General features: G+C 47.5%; 1 protein-coding gene across 2 annotated transcripts; it reads right to left on the bottom strand.

Moving 5' to 3' along the window:
• Positions 1-699: 699 nt before the first annotated feature.
• LOC129834844 (lactase-like protein) lies at positions 700-18,645 on the bottom strand. Of its 2 annotated transcripts, XM_055900166.1 has the most exons (13): positions 18,457-18,645; positions 17,832-17,992; positions 17,596-17,683; positions 17,107-17,216; positions 9,625-9,753; positions 7,750-7,845; positions 7,414-7,630; positions 5,680-5,954; positions 4,787-4,916; positions 4,218-4,417; positions 3,961-4,024; positions 1,542-1,618; positions 1,132-1,220 (listed from the first exon to the last, which is right to left on the bottom strand). In XM_055900166.1, exons 1-12 carry the CDS (start codon positions 18,581-18,583, stop codon positions 1,542-1,544), a joined length of 1,674 nt encoding a protein of 557 aa, XP_055756141.1. In that variant the 5' UTR covers positions 18,584-18,645; the 3' UTR covers positions 1,132-1,220. The 2 variants fall into 2 exon arrangements, with proteins under 2 accessions (XP_055756140.1, XP_055756141.1); XM_055900165.1 differs by lacking the exon at positions 1,542-1,618 and having other exon boundaries at positions 700-1,220.
• Positions 18,646-23,757: the final 5,112 nt, after the last annotated feature.

A 23,757-nucleotide genomic window follows, 5' to 3' on the forward strand; every position in this document is an offset into this window, starting at 1 on the left:
GGGCGTCTTTCTTTTGGTGTTTTTCAGAGTCAGTGAAAGGCCTCTTTAGTGTCCTAAGTTTTCATAACTACGACCTTAATTGCCTACCGTCTGTAAGCTGTTAGTGTCTTAATGACTGTTCTACAGGTGCATGTTCATTCATTGGTTATGGTTCATTGAACAAACATGGGAAAGTGTTTAAACCCTTTAAAATGAAGATCTGTGAAGTTATTTGGATTTTTACGAATTATCTTTGAAAGACAGAGTCCTGAAAAAGGGACGTTTCTTTTTTTGTTAAGTTTACTTACCTGAGAGAAGCCTACCAATTTTACCCGTCAGAATTGTGTCACCTGCTCTTGCTTTCCATGCCTTGTTCTTTTCTAACTTTCACTATGAATGTTTTCCGATAAAACAGGGTTTTGAAACTTTGTCCCCTCATAAATGTTATGTGGGCAAATGCATTCAGATCAATACTGTCTGTTTACAGGTTTACACATACACAAGTACTTGCTTATTGAAATCTGGAAATCAGATTACAATATGATCATTTATATTATTTTGCTGCAAGACTATGTTATCCTGCTGAGCTAAAGCCTAGTCTTAAGGATTCAAACAAAACTATAGTGTAGATACTGTATAGCCTATTATATAAGGTGCTGAAGACCCCTCTTCTAATAAATTCTCTCTACAACACCTGTAAGGTGTCAAACAGTTCCCAAACAGGTTGTACAATCTTTAATGCAATTTAATTAGATTTTCAAGATACAGATAATAATGCATGCTAACACTTTATTAACATGGAATAGCTATCGTTCCATTTTAAAATGTGTCCGGTGTCCAAGTTTGTACTGTTGCAATGTGTATATAAAAGAGATGAACTGTGTGTAATAAAAAATACAGCTATCATTGTCCACGCAGCAGGAACATGAGGAAGACAGCAGTGTTCTAGAAGTGTCCACGCAGCAGGAACATGAGGAAGACAGCTGGGTTCTAGAAGCCTCCACACAGCAGGAACGTGAGAAAGACAGCAGTGTTCTAGAAGCGTCCACGCAGCAGGAACATGAGGAAGACAGCTGGGTTCTAGAAGCGTCCACGCAGCAGGAACATGAGGAAGACAGCAGTATTCTAGAAGCGTCCACGCAGCAGGAACATGAGGAAGACAGCAGCCAGGAGAATACAGAGAGTACACACTGTAGGAACCACGATCTCTGTTACCATCTCCATGTGGCTCGTCAACGGATCTGGAATAATCATTAAAAACAATAAATAAATTAAATGTTTTTATAAAACCCTAACAGTAACCCGGCCTACACCCTAAAGAGCAAACAGAGGCTCCATTTTGTATAATAACACACAGGTGACTACACCACTTTGCACTACTAGCAGAAATGTACTCAGCAGCAAATAGCGAATAGTCCGATAAGTGCTAAATGAACCACAACTCAAATTCAATACTTTAAATGATTTGAAAAGTATTTGGTGAATGTATTTCCTACCCAGGTCGGCTACACACCAGTCAGTCACTTTAAAAGAAGAAGTGATGGAGTCCTACGTAGGCCTACCTAAACTTCATCATGCACTGGCCAAACCTTTGGCATCCCTGCCTGTTCCTTATTGTCCTGCCGGGACTTTCTTCTAGCTGGAGGAGCAAACAAAGAAAAGTCCTGTTAGAGAATGTCTTCCCGTGTAGTTTTCTTGTTCAACTATTTGTAGTTCAACTATTTGTTGAAAAGTGCCAATTAGAGTCAGAATGTTCCTTTGTTTGCCCCGGCAGCCAGATTCAACCCGATGTCCCTGCATGCTGAAGTTGTTGGAGCTGAGTGACATACATTATGTAAAATATTTTCAAATAGTTCAAGTTTTAAAGTATGTGCTTGATTTAGGTTGTAGTTTGCATTTTTGGGACTATTCTATTGAGTCCATTGTACTGGGGCTTACTAAATCAAGTAAATCGCAGCTCAAGTATTGGAAAGTCTTTGCCATGATGTCTTTGAGCCAGGGGTCTGGTGGTGTTGGGATCTGTCTGTGTTGGGGTCTGGTGGTGTTGGGGTCTGTCTGTGTTGGGGTCTGGTGGTGTTGGGGTCTGCTGGTGTTGGGGTCTGCTGGTGTTGGGGCTTTGGGGTCTGTCTGTGTTGGGGTCTGGTGGCATTGGGGTCTGGTGGCATTGGGGTCTGGTGGTGTTGGGGTCTGTCTGTGTTGGGGTCTGGTGGCGTTGGGATCTGGTGGTGTTGGGGTCTGTCTGTGTTGGGGTCTGGGGACGTTGGGGTCTGGTGGTGTTGGGGTCTGGTGGTGTTGGGGTCTCTCTGTGTTGGGGTCTGTCTGTGTTGGGGTCTGGTGGCGTTGGGATCTGGTGGTGTTGGGATCTAGTGGTGTTGGGGTCTGGTGGCGTTGGGGTCTGGTGGTGTTGGGGTCTGGTGGTGTTGGGGTCTCTCTGTGTTGGGGTCTGTGTTGGAGTCTGGTGGAGTTGGAGTCTGGTGGCGTTGGGATCTGGGGGTGTTGGTGTCTGGTGGTGTTGGGGTCTGGGGGTGTTGGGGTCTGGGGGTGTTGGTGTCTGGTGGTGTTGGGGTCTGGTGGCGTTGGGGTCTGTCAGCGTTGGGGTCTGGTGGTGTTGGGATCTGTCTGTGTTGGGGTCTGTCTGTGATGGGGTCTGTTAGTGTTGGGGTCTGTCTGTGTTGGGGTCTGGTGGTGTTGGGGTCTGTCTGTGTTGGGGTCTGGGGTGTTGGGGTCTGGGGGCTTTGGGGTCTGGTGGTGTTGGGGTATGGTGGTGTTGGGGTCTGGTGGTGTTGGGGTCTGGTGGTGTTGGGGTCTGGGGGCATTGGGGTCTGGGGGCGTTGGGGTCTGGGGGTGTTGGGGTCTGGGGGCGTTGGGGTCTGGGGGTGTTGGGGTCTGGGGGTGTTGGGGTCTGGTGGTGTTGGGGTCTGGTGGTGTTGGGGTCTGGTGGTGTTGGCGTCTGGTGGTGTTGGGGTCTGGTGGTGTTGGGGTCTCTGTGTTGGGGTCTGTCGGTGTTGGGGTCTGTCGGTGTTGGGGTCTGGTGATGTGTTGGGGTCTGTCTGTGTTGGGGTCTGGGGGCGTTGGGGTCTGTCTGTGTTGGGGTCTGGTGGTGTTGGGGTGTGGTGGTGTTGGGGTCTGTCTGTGTTGGGGTCTGTCTGTGTTGGGGTGTGGTGGTGTTGGGGTGTGGTGGTGTTGGGGTCTGGTGGTGTTGGGGTCTGTCTGTGTTGGGGTGTGGTGGTGTTGGGGTCTGTCAGTGTTGGGGTCTGGGGGTGTTGGGGTCTGTCTGTGTTGGGTTCTGTCTGTGTTGGGGTCTGTCTGTGTTGGGGTCTGTCTGTGTTGGGGTCTGTCAGTGTTGGGGTCTGGGGGTGTTGGGGTCTGGTGGTGTTGGGGTCTCTCTGTGTTGGGGTCTGGTGGTGTTGGGGTCTGGAGGCATTGGGGTGTGGTGGTGTTGGGGTCTGGGGGTGTTGGGGTCTGGGGGTGTTGGGGTCTGGGGGTGTTGGGGTCTGTCTGTGTTGGGGTGTGGTGGTGTTGGGGTCTGTCTGTGTTGGGGTGTGGTGGTGTTGGGGTCTGTCTGTATTGGGGTGTGGTGGTGTTGGGGCCTGGGGGTGTTGCGGTCTGGTGGTGTTGGGGTCTGGTGTTGTTGGGGTCTGTCAGTGATGCGGTCTGGTGGTGTTGTGGTCTGTCAGTGTTGAGGTGTGGTGGTGTTGGGGTCTGTCTGTGTTGGGGTGTGGTGGTGTTGGGGTCTGTCTGTGTTGGGGTGTGGTGGTGTTGGGGTGTGGTGGTGTTGGGGTGTGGTGGTGTTGGGGTCTGTCTGTGTTGGGGTGTGGTGGTGTTGGGGTCTGTCTGTGTTGGGGTGTGGTGGTGTTGGGGTCTGTCTGTGTTGGGGTGTGGTGGTGTTGGGGTCTGTCTGTGTTGGGGTCTGGGGGCGTTGGGGTCTGGGGGCGTTGGGGTGTGGTGGTGTTGGGATCTAGTGTAGTATTCTGTACTGACCTGCAGCTAGCAGCTGGTTACTGGAGGAGCACGTCTCTGTGGCTTTCCTTCTCCAGCTCTCCACCTGTAGAGACCATCAAAATACATCTATTAATTAACCAACCAACCAATCAATCAACCAACCAATCAATCAATATGTATTAATACAACCCATTAAAAAAAGTCTGTCACCAAACAGCACATTGGAAAACTTAGATGGTTGTGAACCAAATAGAATAGGCCTATATCAGGTGTGTACAAGGTTTCTGTGACTGTACCTCTCTCTGGTTGGGGAACCCATTGGAGCTGATGATGCGTTTGTAGTACTGAACAGAGGCTTTTGGGTAACGTGGTTTATTCTTGTTGAGGAAGTCCACGTAGAACAGGCCAAACCTCTCAGAGAAGCCTTCGTCCCACTCAAACTTGTCCAGCAGCGACCAGGCTGTGTAACCCTTCACGTTCACTCCGTCCTTAAGGGCTGTCATGTGGAGAAAAGACCAGCAGAGGGTGCTATAGGAGTTCACTTGGCCAGTGTCAATAGAGTAGACAGTGAAACCTCAAACACACTCAAAACACCTGTTTTGTCCTAAAATGATGCCAGTTCACTAAAACAATGACTTGTTATAAAGAAAAAATAATGTTTTACTAAACCTCTATAATAATAGATTATTTTCTCTACTAAACCTTTCTTCAAGGTAATATTATGAGGTTATTATTTTCTCTACGGTGTACTAAACCTTTCTTCAAGGTAATATAAACAGGTTATCATTTCCTCTACAGTGTACTAAACCTTTCTTCAAGGTCATATGAAGAGGATGTTATTTCCTCTGATAGATCGGTTCCTCACCCTTGAGCATCTCATTGATGTAATCCTTGAAGTACTGCATCCTCCAATCATCACACAGGTCTGTGCACCTCTGCACCTTCTCTGACACCCCATTCTCTGTCACGTAGATCATGGGGTTCCCATACTGAGTCTAGTGGAGAGACAGGGTCGGGAGGAGACGGGGTCGGGAGGAGACAGGGTCCGGAGGAGACAGGGAGACAGGGTCGGGAGGAGACAGGGTCCGGAGGAGACAGGGAGACAGGATCGGGAGGAGACAGGGTCCGGAGGATACAGGGAGACAGGGTCGGGAGGAGACAGGGTCCGGAGGAGACAGGGAGACAGGGTCCGGAGGAGACAGGGAGACAGGGTCGGGAGGAGACAGGGTCAGGAGGAGACAGGGTCGGGTGGAGACAGGGAGACAGGGTCGGGTGGAGACAGGGAGACAGGGTCAGGGGGAGACAGGGTCAGGAGGAGACAGGGAGACAGGATCGGGAGGAGACAGGGTGGTGGGGAGACGGGGTGGGGAGGAGACAGGGTCGGGAGGAGACAGGGAGACAGTGTGGTGAGGAGACGGGGTGTTGAGACAGGGAGACGGGGTAGGGAGACAGGGAGACAGTGTGGTGAGGAGACGGGGAGACGGGGTGTTGAGACAGGGAGACGGGGTAGGGAGACAGGGAGACGATGTGGGGAGGGAGTTTGTCAAACAAGGAAGAAGGTGTGAAAGTTTCCGCAGATCGGGGTCAAATGCATAAAGTAAAATAAGGTACAAACTCCACACTGAATCAAGCACACCTCCAATCCCACCTGGAAGTAGTGGAAAGTTGTTAACATACTGTACTGTGACCAAACACATCATGTATTTAACCCAAGTCTGGCTGGTAGGACCTGCCCACACTAACAGTAGTGTATTATACCTTGACGAAGTTAAGCAGGCGTCTGAATCCCCAGGGGACAGAGTAGAGCCACTCAGAGCCGGGGTCGGGCCAGCGAGGGTCTACCAGCTCCACCAGGTCACGGTCGGTGAAGTAGCTGTTCCCGCGGCCAGACGGGTAGTTCTTCTGGGTGATATAGCGCGTGGTGAAGTGACCAATACCCAGGAAGTCACAGGTGCCCTTGATGTAACTCTTCTCCTGGGAGGAGAAGACGGGGAGGCGGGAGGTTCCTAGACCCTGCTGGGCACTCTTCCTACCTGGAGACCAGAGAGAGACCAGATTACACTATGACCTTTGACCTCTAACCCTAACATTGGGAGGGGGAGGCGGGAGGTTCCCAGACCCTGCTGGGTACTCTTCCTACCTGGAGACCAGAGAGAGACCAGATTACACTATGACCTTTGACCTCTAACCCTAACATTGGGAGGGGGAGGCGGGAGGTTCCTAGACCCTGCTGGGCACTCTTCCTACCTGGAGACAGAGAGAGACCAGATTACACTATGACCTTTGACCTCTAACCCTAACATTGGGAGGGTATATAGGAGAACCCTTTCCACAGAGGGTTCTACATGGAACACAAAAGAGTTCTACTTGGAACCAAAAAGGTTTCTCCTATGGGGACAGCTGAAGAACCCTTTTGGAGTGTAAACCACCATTTATTTTTCTATCCCGCGTCTATAATCTGTGCCATTCAATATTTCACAAGACAGCCGGCGGGCTAGTTGGGTATTTTTTCTGCTAGCCTGGTCTGAACAGTACTAGCCTCAGGCTAGCGGGCTAGTTGGGTATTTTATCTACTAGCCTGGTCTCAACAGTACTAGCCTCAGGCTAGCGGGCTAGTTGGGTATTTTTTCTACTAGCCTGGTCTGAACAGTACTAGCCTCAGGCTAACGGGCTAGTTGTGTATTTTTTCTACTAGCCTGGTCTGAACAGTACTAGCCTCAGGCTAACGGGCTAGTTGGGTACTTTTTCTACTAGCCTGGTCTGAACAGTACTAGCCTCAGGCTAACGGGCTAGTTGGGTATTTTTTCTACTAGCCTGGTCTGAACAGTACTAGCCTCAGGCTAACGGGCTAGTTGGGTATTTTTTCTACTAGCCTGGTCTGAACAGTACTAGCCTCAGGCTAACGGGCTAGTTGGGTATTTTTTCTACTAGCCTGGTCTGAACAGTACTAGCCTCAGGCTAGCGGGCTAGTTGGGTATTTTTTCTACTAGCCTGGTCTGAACAGTACTAGCCTCAGGCTAACGGGCTAGTTGGGTATTTTTTCTACTAGCCTGGTCTGAACAGTACTAGCCTCAGGCTAACGGGCTAGTTGGGTATTTTTTCTACTAGCCTGGTCTGAACAGTGCTAGCAGGCTAGTTGGGTATTTTTTCTACTAGCCTGGTCTGAACAGTACTAGCCTCAGGCTAGCAGGCTAGTTGGGTATTTTTTCTACTAGCCTGGTCTGAACAGTACTAGCCTCAGGCTAGCAGGCTAGTTGGGTATTTTTTCTACTAGCCTAGTCTGAACAGTACTAGCCTCAGGCTAACGGGCTAGTTGGGTATTTTTTCTACTAGCCTGGTCTGAACAGTACTAGCCTCAGGCTAACGGGCTAGTTGGGTATTTTTTCTACTAGCCTGGTCTGAACAGTACTAGCCTCAGGCTAACGGGCAAGCTTAATTTAAACCCGGTGGGTTGTTCGTGGAAATGGAACATCTAGCTGTGACAATACTTACCGATGTAGTCTTTCATGACCTGAGGGTAGTCCCCGTTGAAGATGGGTGTAGCGAACCAGCCCATGTAGAACTGGACATATCTCTCTGCTGCCTCGATGTCTCTCTGGTTGGTGATGTCCACTGGCTCCCCCCAGTCTGCCAACAACGAGATCCCAACCAAGCCTTTCTGTTTGCTTCTCCATTGAGTGTCATAGGTGTGCCAAACCTTAGCATGTGCCTGTTCAAATGATACATTATTCTGCATCAGGGGACAGACAGTACACTAGGCCAATATATATTGGAATTAGATTACTGACAATATTAAATATAATTATATTATAAACAATTAGTGATTACCTTGATAATGTGGTGGGCAGCTTTGTAGGCCCCAGTGCCCCTCATCTTCAGTCCAGGTGCATGTTCTCCAGTCTCATAGCCTTCCACAGCACTAGACTACAAACACAGTTTAATAGTCCTCCACATCATTAGACTACAAACACAATTTAATAGTCCTCACCAGCACTAGACTACAGTCTCATAGCCCTCCACAGCACTAGACTACAAACACAGTTTAATAGTCCTCCACATCATTAGACTACAAACACAGTCTCATAGTCCTCCCCATCACTAGACTACAGTCTCATAGTCCTCCACAGCACTAGACTACAAACACAGTTTCATAGTCCTCCACATCACTAGACTACAGTCTCACAGTCCTCCACAGCACTAGACTACAGTCTCATAGTCCTCCACAGCACTAGACTACAAACACAGTTTAATAGCACTCTCCATCACTAGACTACAGTCTCATAGTCCTCCACATCACTAGACTACAAACACAGTCTCATAGTCCTCCACAGTACTAGACTACAGTCTCATAGTCCTCCCCATCACTAGACTACAGTCTCATAGTCCTCCCCAGCACTAGACTACAGTCTCATAGTCCTCCACATCACTAGACTACAGTCTCATAGTCCTCCCCAGCACTAGACTACAGTCTCATAGTCCTCCCAAGCACTAGACTACAGTCTCATAGTCCTCCCCAGCACTAGACTACAGTCTCATAGTCCTCCCCATCATTAGACTACAGTCTCATAGTCCTCCCCAGCACTAGACTACAGTCTCATAGTCCTCCACAGCACTAGACTACAGTCTCATAGTCCTCCACAGCACTAGACTACAGTCTCATAGTCCTCCACATCACTAGACTACAGTCTCATAGTCCTCCCCAGCACTAGACTACAGTCTCATAGTCCTCCCCAGCACTAGACTACAGTCTCATAGTCCTCCACAGCACTAGACTACAGTCTCATAGTCCTCCACAGCACTAGACTACAGTCTCATAGACCTCCCCATCATTAGACTACAGTCTCATAGTCCACCCCTATGAGACTGTAGTCTAGTGCTGTGGAGGACTTTCTGGAGGATTATGGTTCGTATACTGTGTGTCTCCCAAATGGCACCCTATCCCCTATATAGTGTGCTACTTTTAATCAGAGTCCTATGAGCCCTGGCTCCCTATTCCCTTTATAGTGCACTACTTTTGACCAGAGTTCTATGGGACCAGATAAACATTAGTGCACTATATGGGGAATAGGGTGTCATTTGGAACACAGCCTGTGTGTCCATCGGATAATGTGCTATGAATAATGTGTTATGGTAATGTATTATGCATAACGAGTTCTGATTATGTATTATGGATAATGCGTTATGGATAATGTGTATGGATAACGTATTTTGGATAATGTGTTATGATAATGTATTATGGATAATGTAATATGGTAATGCATTATGGATAATGTATTATATACAATGTATTATGGATAATGTATTTTGGATAATGTATTATATACAATGTGTTATGGATAATGTATTATATACAATGTGTTATGGATAATGTATTATGGATAATGTATTATATACAATGTGTTATATACAATGTGTTATGGATAATGTATTATGGATAATGTATTATGGATCATGTATTGTGGATAATGTATTATATACAATGTGTTATGGATCATGTATTATGGATCATGTATTGTGGATCATGTATTATATACAATGTGTTATGGATAATGTATTATATACAATGTGTTATGGATCATGTATTATGGATAATGTATTATATACAATGTATTATGGATCATGTATTATGGATCATGTATTATGGATAATGTATTATATACAATGTGTTATGGATCATGTATTATGGATCATGTATTGTCTTACCCATGGGTTGTTGAAGGTGATCCAGTATTTGACTCTGTCACCAAACCGCTCAAAGCATAAGTTGGCAAAGTCGTTGAAATAGTTCACCATGCTGACGTTCTGCCATCCACCGTACTTCTCCTGTAAGACCTGGGTGGTAACAGGGAAGAGAGGTTACTATAGGTCAAACAAGACCTGGGTGGTATCAGGGAAGAGGGGTTACTATAGGTCACTTGAGACCTGGGTGGTAACAGGGAAGAGAGGTTACTACAGGTCACACAAGACCTGGGTGGTAACAGGGAAGAGGGGTTACTATAGGTCAAACAAGACCTGGGTGGTATCAGGGAAGAGGGGTTACTATAGGTCATGTGATGGATTGGGATTGTGTTGTAGTAGACTAGTCATCTGGGATCACCATAACAGGAAACATCCTTCCACAGTCTTCTATAAAGACACTGATACAAATGCAGTACAGTTCAGATCTACATTCATTTGGGACGGATATGGAGTTAGATTACAGACAACATTATTTCAACCTAGATTCTGTAAATATATGGATAAACAAAAGGTGTCATGTTTTGCATTGAACAGTGTAGCGGTAGCTTTGTATGTGCTAGCTCGGCAAGCTAATAGCGATTCACTACTGGTTGGCATTCAGTCAGTCAGTACTCAGTCAGTCAGTACCCAGTCAATCAGTCAGTACCCAGTCAATCAGTACCCAGTCAGTCAGGTAGTCAGTACCCAGTCAGTCAGGTAGTCAGTACCCAGTCAGTCAGTCAGTCAGTGCCCAGTCAGTCAGTACCCAATCAGTCAGTACTCAGTCAGTCAGTCAGTCAGTCAGCACCCAGTCAGTCAGTACCCAATCAGTCAGTACTCAGTCAGTCAGTCAGTCAGTCAGTACCCAGTCAGTCAGTCAGTCAGTACCCAGTCAGTCAGTACCCAATCAGTCAGTACCCAGTCAGTCAGTCAGTACCCAATCAGTCAGTACCCAATCAGTCAGTACCCAGTCAGTCAGTCAGTACCCAATCAGTCAGTACCCAATCAGTCAGTACCCAGTCAGTCAGTACCCAGTCAGTCAGTACCCAGTCAGTCATTATGTCAGTTAGTCAGTACCCAGTCAGTCAGTACCCAGTCAGTCAGGTAGTCAGTACCCAGTCAGTCAGTACTCAGTCAGTCAGGTAGTCAGTACTCAGTCAGTCAGGTACTCAGTCAGTCAGTACCCAGTCAGTCATTATGTCAGTCAGTCATTATGTCAGTCAGTCAGTACCCAGGTAGTCAGTCAGTACCCAGTCAGTCAGTACCCAGGTAGTCAGTCAGTACCCAGTCAGTCAGTACTCAGTCAGTCAGTCAGTACTCAGTCAGTCAGTCAGTACCCAGTCAGTCAGTACCCAGTTAGTCAGTACCCAGTCAGTCAGTACCCAGTCAGTCAGTCAGTACCCAGTCAGTCAGTACCCAGCCAGTCAGTCAGTACCCAGTCAGTCAGTCAGCACCCAGTTAGTCAGTACCCAGTTAGTCAGTACCCAGTCAGTCAGTACCCAGTCAGTCAGTACCCAGTCAGTCAGTCAGTACCCAGTCAGTCAGTCAGTACCCAGTCAGTCAGTCAGTACCCAGTCAGTCAGTCAGTACCCAGTTAGTCAGTACCCAGTCAGTCAGTACCCAGTCAGTCAGTCAGCACCCAGTTAGTCAGTACCCAGTTAGTCAGTACCCAGTCAGTCAGTACCCAGTCAGTCAGTACCCAGTCAGTCAGTCAGTACCCAGTCAGTCAGTCAGTACCCAGTCAGTCAGTCAGTACCCAGTCAGTCAGTCAGTACCCAGTTAGTCAGTACCCAGTCAGTCAGTACCCAGTCAGTCAGTCAGTACCCAGTCAGTCAGTCAGTACCCAGTCAGTCAGTCAGTACCCAGGTAGTCAGTACCCAGTCAGTCAGTACCCAGTCAGTCAGTCAGTACCCAATCAGTCAGTACCCAATCAGTCAGTACCCAGTCAGTCAGTCAGTACCCAATCAGTCAGTACCCAATCAGTCAGTACCCAGTCAGTCAGTACCCAGTCAGTCAGTACCCAGTCAGTCATTATGTCAGTTAGTCAGTACCCAGTCAGTCAGTACCCAGTCAGTCAGGTAGTCAGTACCCAGTCAGTCAGTACTCAGTCAGTCAGGTAGTCAGTACTCAGTCAGTCAGGTACTCAGTCAGTCAGTACCCAGTCAGTCAGTACCCAGGTAGTCAGTCAGTACCCAGTCAGTCAGTCAGTACCCAGTCAGTCAGTACTCAGTCAGTCAGTCAGTACTCAGTCAGTCAGTCAGTACCCAGTCAGTCAGTACCCAGTTAGTCAGTACCCAGTCAGTCAGTACCCAGTCAGTCAGTCAGTACCCAGGTAGTCAGTACCCAGTTAGTCAGTACCCAGTTAGTCAGTACCCAGTCAGTCAGTACCCAGTCAGTCAGTACCCAGTTAGTCAGTACCCAGTCAGTCAGTACCCAGTCAGTCAGTCAGTACCCAGTTAGTCAGTACCCAGTCAGTCAGTCAGTACCCAGGTAGTCAGTACCCAGTCAGTCAGTCAGTACCCAGGTAGTCAGTACCCAGTTAGTCAGTACCCAGTTAGTCAGTACCCAGTCAGTCAGTACCCAGTCAGTCAGTACCCAGTCAGTCAGTCAGTACCCAGTCAGTCAGTCAGTACCCAGTCAGTCAGTCAGTACCCAGTTAGTCAGTACCCAGTCAGTCAGTACCCAGTCAGTCAGTCAGTACCCAGTCAGTCAGTACCTAGTCAGTCAGTCAGTACCCAGTTAGTCAGTCAGTCACCCAGTCAGTCAGTACCCAGTCAGTTAGTCACTACCCAGTCAGTCAGTCAGTCAGTACCCAGTCAGTCAGTACTCAGTCAGTCAGTCAGTACCCAGTCAGTCAGTCAGTACCCAGTCAGTCAGTCAGTACTCAGTCAGTCAGTACCCAGTCAGTCAGTACCCAGTCAGTTAGTCAGTACCCAGTCAGTCAGTCAGTACCCGGTCAGTCAGTACTCAGTCAGTCAGTCAGTACCCAGTCAGTCAGTCTGTACCCAGTCAGTCAGTCAGTACTCAGTCAGTCAGTACCCAGTCAGTCAGTACCCAGTCAATCAGTCAGTACCCAGTCAATCAGTCAGTACCCAGTCAGTCAGTACCCAGTCAGTCAGTCACCCAGTCAGTCAGTACTCAGTCAGTCAGTCAGTCAGTCAGTCAGTACCCAGTCAGTCAGTCAGTACCCAGTTAGTCAGTACCAAGTCAGTCAGTCAGTACCCAGTCAGTCAGTCAGTACTCAGTCAGTCAGTACCCAGTCAGTCAGTACCCAGTCAGTCAGTACCCAGTCAATCAGTCAGTACCCAGTCAATCAGTCAGTACCCAGTCAGTCAGTACCCAGTCAGTCAGTCACCCAGTCAGTCAGTACTCAGTCAGTCAGTACCCAGTCAGTCAGTCAGTACCCAGTTAGTCAGTACCCAGTCAGTCAGTCAGTACCCAGTCAGTTCGTCAATACCCAGTCAGTCAGTCAGTACCCAGTCAGTCAGTACCCAGTCAGTCAGTCAGTACCCAGTCAGTCAGTACTCAGTCAGTCAGTACTCAGTCAGTCAGTACCCAGTCAGTCAGTCAGTACCCAGTCAGTCAGTACTCAGTCAGTCAGTACCCAGTCAGTCAGTCAGTACTCAGTCAGTCAGTACCCAGTCAGTCAGTACCCAGTCAGTCAGTCAGTACCCAGTCAGTCAGTCAGTACCCAGTCAGTCAGTACCCAGTCAGTCAGTACCCAGTCAGTCAGTACCCAGTCAGTCAGTCAGTACCCAGTCAGTCAGGTAGTCAGTACCCAGTCAGTCAGTACCCAGTCAGTCAGTACCCAGTCAGTCAGGTAGTCAGTACCCAGTCAGTCAGTACTCAGTCAGTCAGGTAGTCAGTACTCAGTCAGTCAGGTACTCAGTCAGTCAGTACCCAGTCAGTCATTATGTCAGTCAGTCAGTACCCAGTCAGTCAGTACCCAGGTAGTCAGTCAGTACCCAGTCAGTCAGTACCCAGGTAGTCAGTCAGTACCCAGTCAGTCAGTACTCAGTCAGTCAGTCAGTACTCAGTCAGTCAGTCAGTACCCAGTCAGTCAGTACCCAGTTAGTCAGTACCCAGTCAGTCAGTACCCAGTCAGTCAGTCAGTACCCAGTCAGTCAGTACCCAGCCAGTCAGTCAGTACCCAGTCAGTCAGTCAGCACCCAGTTAGTCAGTACCCAGTTAGTCAGTACCCAGTCAGTCAGTACCCAGTCAGTCAGTACCCAGTCAGTCAGTCAGTACCCAGTCAGTCAGTCAGTACCCAGTCAGTCAGTCAGTACCCAGTCAGTCAGTCAGTACCCAGTTAGTCAGTACCCAGTCAGTCAGTACCCAGTCAGTCAGTCAGCACCCAGTTAGTCAGTACCCAGTTAGTCAGTACCCAGTCAGTCAGTACCCAGTCAGTCAGTACCCAGTCAGTCAGTCAGTACCCAGTCAGTCAGTCAGTACCCAGTCAGTCAGTCAGTACCCAGTCAGTCAGTCAGTACCCAGTTAGTCAGTACCCAGTCAGTCAGTACCCAGTCAGTCAGTACCCAGTCAGTCAGTCAGTACCCAGTCAGTCAGTCAGTACCCAGTCAGTCAGTCAGTACCCAGGTAGTCAGTACCCAGTCAGTCAGTACCCAGTCAGTCAGTCAGTACCCAATCAGTCAGTACCCAATCAGTCAGTACCCAGTCAGTCAGTCAGTACCCAATCAGTCAGTACCCAATCAGTCAGTACCCAGTCAGTCAGTACCCAGTCCGTCAGTACCCAGTCAGTCATTATGTCAGTTAGTCAGTACCCAGTCAGTCAGTACCCAGTCAGTCAGGTAGTCAGTACCCAGTCAGTCAGTACTCAGTCAGTCAGGTAGTCAGTACTCAGTCAGTCAGGTACTCAGTCAGTCAGTACCCAGTCAGTCAGTACCCAGGTAGTCAGTCAGTACCCAGTCAGTCAGTCAGTACCCAGTCAGTCAGTACTCAGTCAGTCAGTCAGTACTCAGTCAGTCAGTCAGTACCCAGTCAGTCAGTACCCAGTTAGTCAGTACCCAGTCAGTCAGTACCCAGTCAGTCAGTCAGTACCCAGGTAGTCAGTACCCAGTTAGTCAGTACCCAGTTAGTCAGTACCCAGTCAGTCAGTACCCAGTCAGTCAGTACCCAGTTAGTCAGTACCCAGTCAGTCAGTACCCAGTCAGTCAGTCAGTACCCAGTTAGTCAGTACCCAGTCAGTCAGTCAGTACCCAGGTAGTCAGTACCCAGTCAGTCAGTCAGTACCCAGGTAGTCAGTACCCAGTTAGTCAGTACCCAGTTAGTCAGTACCCAGTCAGTCAGTACCCAGTCAGTCAGTACCCAGTCAGTCAGTCAGTACCCAGTCAGTCAGTCAGTACCCAGTCAGTCAGTCAGTACCCAGTCAGTCAGTCAGTACCCAGTTAGTCAGTACCCAGTCAGTCAGTACCCAGTCAGTCAGTCAGTACCCAGTCAGTCAGTACCTAGTCAGTCAGTCAGTACCCAGTTAGTCAGTCAGTCACCCAGTCAGTCAGTACCCAGTCAGTTAGTCAGTACCCAGTCAGTCAGTCAGTCAGTACCCAGTCAGTCAGTACTCAGTCAGTCAGTCAGTACCCAGTCAGTCAGTCAGTACCCAGTCAGTCAGTCAGTACTCAGTCAGTCAGTACCCAGTCAGTCAGTACCCAGTCAGTTAGTCAGTACCCAGTCAGTCAGTCAGTACCCGGTCAGTCAGTACTCAGTCAGTCAGTCAGTACCCAGTCAGTCAGTCTGTACCCAGTCAGTCAGTCAGTACTCAGTCAGTCAGTACCCAGTCAGTCAGTACCCAGTCAATCAGTCAGTACCCAGTCAATCAGTCAGTACCCAGTCAGTCAGTACCCAGTCAGTCAGTCACCCAGTCAGTCAGTACTCAGTCAGTCAGTCAGTCAGTCAGTCAGTACCCAGTCAGTCAGTCAGTACCCAGTTAGTCAGTACCCAGTCAGTCAGTCAGTACCCAGTCAGTCAGTCACTACTCAGTCAGTCAGTACCCAGTCAGTCAGTACCCAGTCAATCAGTCAGTACCCAGTCAATCAGTCAGTACCCAGTCAGTCAGTACCCAGTCAGTCAGTCACCCAGTCAGTCAGTACTCAGTCAGTCAGTCAGTCAGTCAGTCAGTACCCAGTCAGTCAGTCAGTACCCAGTTAGTCAGTACCCAGTCAGTCAGTCAGTACCCAGTCAGTTCGTCAATACCCAGTCAGTCAGTCAGTACCCAGTCAGTCAGTACCCAGTCAGTCAGTCAGTACCCAGTCAGTCAGTACTCAGTCAGTCAGTACTCAGTCAGTCAGTACCCAGTCAGTCAGTCAGTACCCAGTCAGTCAGTACTCAGTCAGTCAGTACCCAGTCAGTCAGTCAGTACTCAGTCAGTCAGTACCCAGTCAGTCAGTACCCAGTCAGTCAGTCAGTACCCAGTCAGTCAGTCAGTACCCAGTCAGTCAGTACTCAGTCAGTCAGTACCCAGTCAGTCAGTACCCAGTCAGTCAGTCAGTACCCAGTCAGTCAGGTAGTCAGTACCCAGTCAGTCAGTACCCAGTCAGTCAGTCAGTACCCAGTCAGTCAGTCAGTACCCAGTCAGTCAGTACCCAGTCAGTCAGTCAGTACCCAGTCAGCCAGTACCCAGTCAGTCAGGTAGTCAGTACCCAGTCAGTCAGTACCCAGTCAGTCAGTCAGTACCCAGTCAGTCAGTACCCAGTTAGTCAGTCAGTACCCAGTCAGTCAGTCAGTAGCCAGTTAGTCAGTGCCCAGTCAGTCAGTCAGTACCCAGTCAGTCAGTCAGTACCCAGTTAGTCAGTACCCAGTCAGTCAGTCAGTACCCAGTTAGTCAGTCAGTACTCAGTCAGTCAGTACCCAGTCAGTCAGTACCCAGTCAGTCAGTCAGTACCCAGTCAGTCAGTACCCAGTCAGTCAGGTAGTCAGTACCCAGTCAGTCAGTCAGTACCCAGTTAGTCAGTACCCAGTCAGTCAGTCAGTACCCAGTTAGTCAGTACCCAGTCAGTCAGTACCCAGTCAGTCAGTACCCAGTTAGTCAGTCAGTACCCAGTCAGTCAGGTAGTCAGTACCCAGTCAGTCAGTACCCAGTTAGTCAGTCAGTACCCAGTCAGTCAGGTAGTCAGTACCCAGTCAGTCAGTACCCAGTCAGTCAGTCAGTACCCAGTTAGTCAGTCAGTACTCAGTCAGTCAGTACCCAGTCAGTCAGTACCCAGTCAGTCAGTACCCAGTCAGTCAGTCAGTACCCAGTCAGTCAGTACCCAGTCAGTCAGGTAGTCAGTACCCAGTCAGTCAGTCAGTACCCAGTTAGTCAGTTCCCAGTCAGTCAGTCACTACCCAGTCAGTCAGTACCCAGTCAGTCAGTACCCAGTCAGTTCCCAGTCAGTCAGTCAGTACCCAGGTAGTCAGTACCTAGCCAGTCAGTCAGTACCCAGCCAGTCAGTCAGTCAGTCAGTCAGTACCCACCTGTGGCAGATCCCAGTGGTACAGGGTGACTATTGGTGTGATGTTGTTGTCCAGGAGCATGTTGATCAGGTCATCATAGTATTTGATTCCCTTCTCATTGATGTGATCAGCTGGAGAAGAAACATTGACATTACCATTAGCTATAACATTCACGAAAACATATAGGGCCTGTTTCCCGGACACAGATTACTAAGCTTCGTCCAGGTATGTTCAGTGGAGAATCTGGTCTATGAAATATGTTCAGTGGAGAATCTGGTCTATGAGGTATGTTCAGTGGAGAATCTGGTCCATGAAGTATGTTCAGTGGAGAATCTGGTCTATGAGGTATGTTCAGTGGAGAATCTGGTCTATGAAGTATGTTCAGTGGAGAATCTGGTCTATGAGGTATGTTCAGTGGAGAATCTGGTCTATGAAGTATGTTCAGTGGAGAATCTGGTCTATGAGGTATGTTCAGTGGAGAATCTGTACTATGAGGTATGAAACATTTACCTTTGATTCCGTTGGGAAATATCCTTGGCCAGGAGATGGAGAAACGATAGTGGTTAAACTTCATGTCCTTCATCAAGGTGATGTCGTCCTAGAAGATATTGACGATGTCATGTCAAGGGTGTCAATTGAGACGGAGCCATATGGTTCAAATCTCAAATGGCTCCCTATTCACTTTGCAGTGCACTACTTCTGACTACATGGGGATAATGTGTCTACTGTCTATTCAGTCTATGCACCTTGAATTTGTAGTATCCTTCGCAGGAGTGGTCTGCGGTGTCGTTGAGGAAGATCTTTCCCTTCTTGTGGGCGAACACGTCCCAGATGCTCATCCCCTTGCCATCCTTGTCCCAGGCTCCTTCTGTCTGGTACGCAGAGCCCCCAGCCCCCCAGGAAAACCCTTCAGAGAGATATAGAGGTTAGCAAGAACTCTTCATTCTTGGGAGAAAATACGTTACAATTTTTTTTTCTCTCTCTCTCTCTCTCTCTCTCTCTCTCATTTCTATAATAGCTATAAAATCTTGATTTCTGTGATAAAATGTAGGCCTCTCTCTCTCTCTCTCTCTCTCTCTCTCTGTCTCCCTCTCTCTCTGTCTCTCTCTGTCTCTCTCTCTATCTGTGTCTCTCTCTCTCTCTCTCATTTCTATAATAGCTATAAAATCTTGATTTCTGTGATAAAATGTAGGCCTCTCTCTCTTGCGCTCTCTCTCTCTTTCTCATCTTAATTTCTGCCATTCAATTTATATTTTTATCAGTTTGTTTATCTATTTTTCTGCAGACATATATATATATTTATAACTATGTTTAGCTGTTAGTAATAGACCTTTTAAACATGATTCAGTTTCTCCCTGTACGGTAGCCTACCAGTTGGGAAAGTGCCATAGTAGAATGAGCCCCGTTCATTCTTGGTCCAGTCGAAGTCTTCGCTGGTTGACACACACAGAACCAGCACCAGCACATAGTGCAGCTTCAGCATCCGCTGTAGTGACATGGTGTCGATCAGGTGTCTGGCTCACTGTCTCCGGTCACACCTGCACATAGAAGGAAGAATCACGTAGCATTTTAGAAACGCTTAAGAGTTACTATGGACACTCGTAGTCAGTGTCATAAACACTGTACTTTCATAGAACGTGTTACGTCTTATTCTTTAACTTTAATGCCACTGAGGTTAAACTGATCTCAGATCATACATAAACACGCATCTCAGGGATAAAATGACTTCTGTGTAATTAACACCATTGTCTTAATATGATGCAGAGCTCAAACTGCACGTACCGCTCTGAGTTGATACAAACAATATGCTAATATATTTTCATATAATACTGATAGAAATGACACAAATAAAACCCTTTCAGCTCTATTATCAAATGAAGACAACAGAGACTTACACAGAGGTGCTAGATATCCAACGCCTGTGGATTAAAGCATCCTAATGAACTCACACTGGAAAACATCTCTACAGAACGAATTAAACATTAGTCCAATGGAAACGCCGACACCATATCATTCTCAGGCCCAAACTAAGATTAAAGGAATGATCTCGTCTCATTTCAACCAGCCGTTAGATACACTGACGCAAAACGTAATTAAAGACAGGAAGTACGTCAGCTTGTCTAACACAGTCAGTATCAGCGACATGTCCAACTGATCCCGTCCAACAGAGGCACCTAGGTCTAGTAACTGATCATCAAAATCCTTCTAATTTAGAAAAGGGAGTGGAAATGTTTAAGAATATAGACCCCAAAAAATGCCCCCTGCCACAGCCTACCTACAGTGTATCTATCTAGCTATCTCTGTCCCTGTTTCTCTGTCTGTTCCTGCTGTCTTTCCTCACCAGTCCTCTAGCTCTCCCCAGAACCACATATAGCTACATGCCTACCTGTTTAAAGGTCCTGCGTTTGTCCCCGTTGGAAACAACTCCAAAATGCAAGAAAGGTCCCCAAGTTTCTGGACCTAACTCATTCTCACAAATCCTCAGGGGTAAGAGGTTACAGCACCCCATGTCACAGAGGCGCGCCGCGAAACGTCCAGTAAGTTTTACCTCTATTCAGGGGCCCCATTGGTCGAGCTGACCGGACCCAAAGACCCCCCCCCCCCCCCCCCCCCCCCCCCCCATTCAAAGTCAATGGGGTGTGAGCGTAATTTGCTGGGGCAAACAGATCTTTGGAAATGGCAATTTTTTTTACACTGTAAGCAAAGTGAATGTCAGACAGTGTGATCTATACACATGCAGGTCAGCCTCAGAGAGTTTTACTATCGGCTCCTGTCAATGGGACTATGTCTACAATTAGATTCATTGAATATCCGGATTTGATTTCTACACTCTTAGAAAAAAAGGTTCTATCTAGAACCCAAAAGGGTTCTTTGGCTGTCCCCATAGGAGAACCCTTTGAAGAACCCTTTTTGGCTCCAGGGAGAACCCTTTTGAGTTCCATGTAAAAACCCTTTAAACATGGAACCTAAAAGAGTTCTACTTGGAACCAAAAGGGTTCTACCTGGAACCAAAAAGGGTTCTACCTGGAACCAAAAAGGGTTCTCCTTTGGGGACAGCTGAAGAACCCTTTTGGAACCATTTTTTCTAAGAGTGTATATAGGAATGTTAGATGTAACTTATGTTAAATTTAACTCTGAAATATGATGGTAAAATATGCTTTTCATATGGATTACATTATAAAAGACAGACAAATCCTTTTTAAACCTGGTTACACCGAATGAATTTAATTGATTGAAGTGTAGTATAAATATTAATGACTGTGAAAACTTTGAGCTAAATCATTCAGAACTAAATCACAATTGAACCATGAAAGGACAATGACTATCTGTGTGTCTTTAACAACAGAAATTGTCATTTTATTATCTTCTATAAATGTTATCTCTCAACAGGTGTATTCAGTACTGTCACCACAGTATGTAGCCTATCACATCCTAGCAGGTTGAGAGGAATGTCCTGTTCTACAGTAGCCTATCACATCCTAGCAGGTTGAGAGGAATGTCCTGTTCTACAGTAGTCTATCACATCCTAGTCAGTTGAGAGGAATGTCCTGTTCTACAGTAGCCTATCACATCCTAGCCAGTTGAGAGAGGAATGTCCTGTTCTACAGTAGCCTATCACATCCTAGCCAGTTGAGAGAGGAATGTCCTGTTCTACAGTAGCCTATCACATCCTAGCAGGTTGAGAGGAATGTCCTGTTCTACAGTAGCCTATCACATCCTAGTCAGTTGAGAGGAATGTCCTGTTCTACAGTAGCCTATCACATCCTAGCCAGTTGAGAGGAATGTCCTGTTCTACAGTAGCCTATCACATCCTAGCCAGTTGAGAGAGGAATGTCCTGTTCTACAGTAGCCTATCACATCCTAGCCAGTTGAGAGAGGAATGTCCTGTTCTACAGTAGCCTATCACATCCTAGCAGGTTGAGAGGAATGTCCTGTTCTACAGTAGCCTATCACATCCTAGTCAGTTGAGAGAGGAATGTCCTGTTCTACAGTAGCCTATCACATCCTAGCCAGTTGAGAGAGGAATGTCCTGTTCTACAGTAGCCTATCACATCCTAGCAGGTTGAGGGGAATGTCCTGTTCTACAGTAGCCTATCACATCCTAGCAGGTTGAGAGGAATGTCCTGTTCTACAGTAGCCTATCACATCCTAGCCATTTGAGAGGAATGTCCTGTTCTACAGTAGCCTATCACATCCTAGCAGGTTGAGAGGAATGTCCTGTTCTACAGTAGCCTATCACATCCTAGCAGGTTGAGAGGAATGTCCTGTTCTACAGTAGCCTATCACATCCTAGCAGGTTGAGAGGAATGTCCTGTTCTACAGTAGCCTATCACATCCTAGTCAGTTGAGAGGAATGTCCTGTTCTACAGTAGCCTATCACATCCTAGCAGGTTGAGAGAGGAATGTCTTATTCTACAGTAGCCTATCACATCCTAGTCAGTTGAGAGGAATGTCCTGTTCTACAGTAGCCTATCACATCCTAGCAGGTTGAGAGGAATGTCCTGTTCTACAGTAGCCTATCACATCCTAGCAGGTTGAGAGGAATGTCCTGTTCTACAGTAGCCTATCACATTCTAGCAGGTTGAGGGGAATGTCCTGTTCTACAGTAGCCTATCACATCCTAGCAGGTTGAGAGGAATGTCCTGTTCTACAGTAGCCTATCACATTCTAGCAGGTTGAGGGGAATGTCCTGTTCTACAGTAGCCTATCACATCCTAGTCAGTTGAGAGAGGAATGTCCTGTTCTACAGTAGCCTATCACATCCTAGCCAGTTGAGAGAGGAATGTTCTGTTCTACAGTAGCCTATCACATCCTTGCAAGTTGAGAGAGGAATGTCCTGTTCTACAGTAGCCTATCACATCCTAGCCAGTTGAGAGGAATGTCCTGTTCTACAGTAGCCTATCACATCCTAGCAGGTTGGAGAGGAATGTCCTGTTCTACAGTAGCCTATCACATCCTAGCAGGTTGAGAGGAATGTCCTGTTCTACAGTAGCCTATCACATCCTAGCCAGTTGAGAGAGGAATGTCCTGTTCTACAGTAGCCTATCACATCCTAGCCAGGTTGAGGAGGAATGTCCTGTTCTACAGTAGCCTATCACATCCTAGCAGGTTGAGAGGAATGTCCTGTTCTACAGTAGCCTATCACATCCTAGCAGGTTGAGAGGAATGTCCTGTTCTACAGTAGCCTATCACATCCTAGCCAGTTGAGAGGAATGTCCTGTTCTACAGTAGCCTATCACATCCTAGCCAGTTGAGAGAGGAATGTCCTGTTCTACAGTAGCCTATCACATCCTAGCCAGTTGAGAGAGGAATGTCCTGTTCTACAGTAGCCTATCACATCCTAGCCAGTTGAGAGAGGAATGTCCTGTTCTACAGTAGCCTATCACATCCTAGCAGGTTGAGGAGGAATGTCCTGTTCTACAGTAGCCTATCACATCCTAGCCAGGTTGAGAGAGGAATGTCCTGTTCTACAGTAGCCTATCACATCCTAGCAGGTTGAGAGGAATGTCCTGTTCTACAGTAGCCTATCACATCCTAGCAGGTTGAGAGGAATGTCCTGTTCTACAGTAGCCTATCACATCCTAGCCAGTTGAGAGGAATGTCCTGTTCTACAGTAGCCTATCACATCCTAGCAGGTTGAGAGGAATGTCCTGTTCTACAGTAGCCTATCACATCCTAGCAGGTTGAGAGGAATGTCCTGTTCTACAGTAGCCTATCACATCCTAGCCAGTTGAGAGGAATGTCCTGTTCTACAGTAGCCTATCACATCCTAGCCAGTTGAGAGAGGAATGTCCTGTTCTACAGTAGCCTATCACATCCTAGCCAGGTTGAGAGAGGAATGTCCTGTTCTACAGTAGCCTATCACATCCTAGCAGGTTGAGAGGAATGTCCTGTTCTACAGTAGCCTATCACATCCTAGCAGGTTGAGGAGGAATGTCCTGTTCTACAGTAGCCTATCACATCCTAGCCAGGTTGAGAGAGGAATGTCCTGTTCTACAGTAGCCTATCACATCCTAGCAGGTTGAGGGGAATGTCCTGTTCTACAGTAGCCTATCACATCCTAGCAGGTTGAGAGGAATGTCCTGTTCTACAGTAGCCTATCACATCCTAGCCAGTTGAGAGGAATGTCCTGTTCTACAGTAGCCTATCACATCCTAGCAGGTTGAGAGGAATGTCCTGTTCTACAGTAGCCTATCACATCCTAGCAGGTTGAGAGGAATGTCCTGTTCTACAGTAGCCTATCACATCCTAGCAGGTTGAGAGGAATGTCCTGTTCTACAGTAGCCTATCACATCCTAGTCAGTTGAGAGGAATGTCCTGTTCTACAGTAGCCTATCACATCCTAGCAGGTTGAGAGAGGAATGTCCTGTTCTACAGTAGCCTATCACATCCTAGCAGGTTGAGAGGAATGTCCTGTTCTACAGTAGCCTATCACATCCTAGCAGGTTGAGAGGAATGTCCTGTTCTACAGTAGCCTATCACATCCTAGCAGGTTGAGAGGGAATGTCCTGTTCTACAGTAGCCTATCACATCCTAGCCAGTTGAGAGGAATGTCCTGTTCTACAGTAGCCTATCACATCCTAGCCAGTTGAGAGGAATGTCCTGTTCTACAGTAGCCTATCACATCCTAGCCAGTTGAGAGGAATGTCCTGTTCTACAGTAGCCTATCAC

This window comes from Salvelinus fontinalis, chromosome 35 (assembly GCF_029448725.1).
Source record: "Salvelinus fontinalis isolate EN_2023a chromosome 35, ASM2944872v1, whole genome shotgun sequence".
NCBI classification, from domain to species: Eukaryota; Metazoa; Chordata; class Actinopteri; order Salmoniformes; family Salmonidae; genus Salvelinus; species Salvelinus fontinalis.

Bases quoted from the DNA above. Each gene is read 5' to 3' on its own strand.
- LOC129834844 (XM_055900165.1), bottom strand. From the start codon at position 18,583: ATGTCACTACAGCGGATGCTGAAGCTGCACTATGTGCTGGTGCTGGTT. The intron at 7,631-7,749 runs GTAATCACTAAT...TCATTTGAACAG, and splicing joins CTGCCCACCACATTATCAAG to GCACATGCTAAGGTTTGGCA. The intron at 4,025-4,217 runs GTACAGTCACAG...TGGTCTCTACAG, and splicing joins GGTTCCCCAACCAGAGAGAG to GTGGAGAGCTGGAGAAGGAA.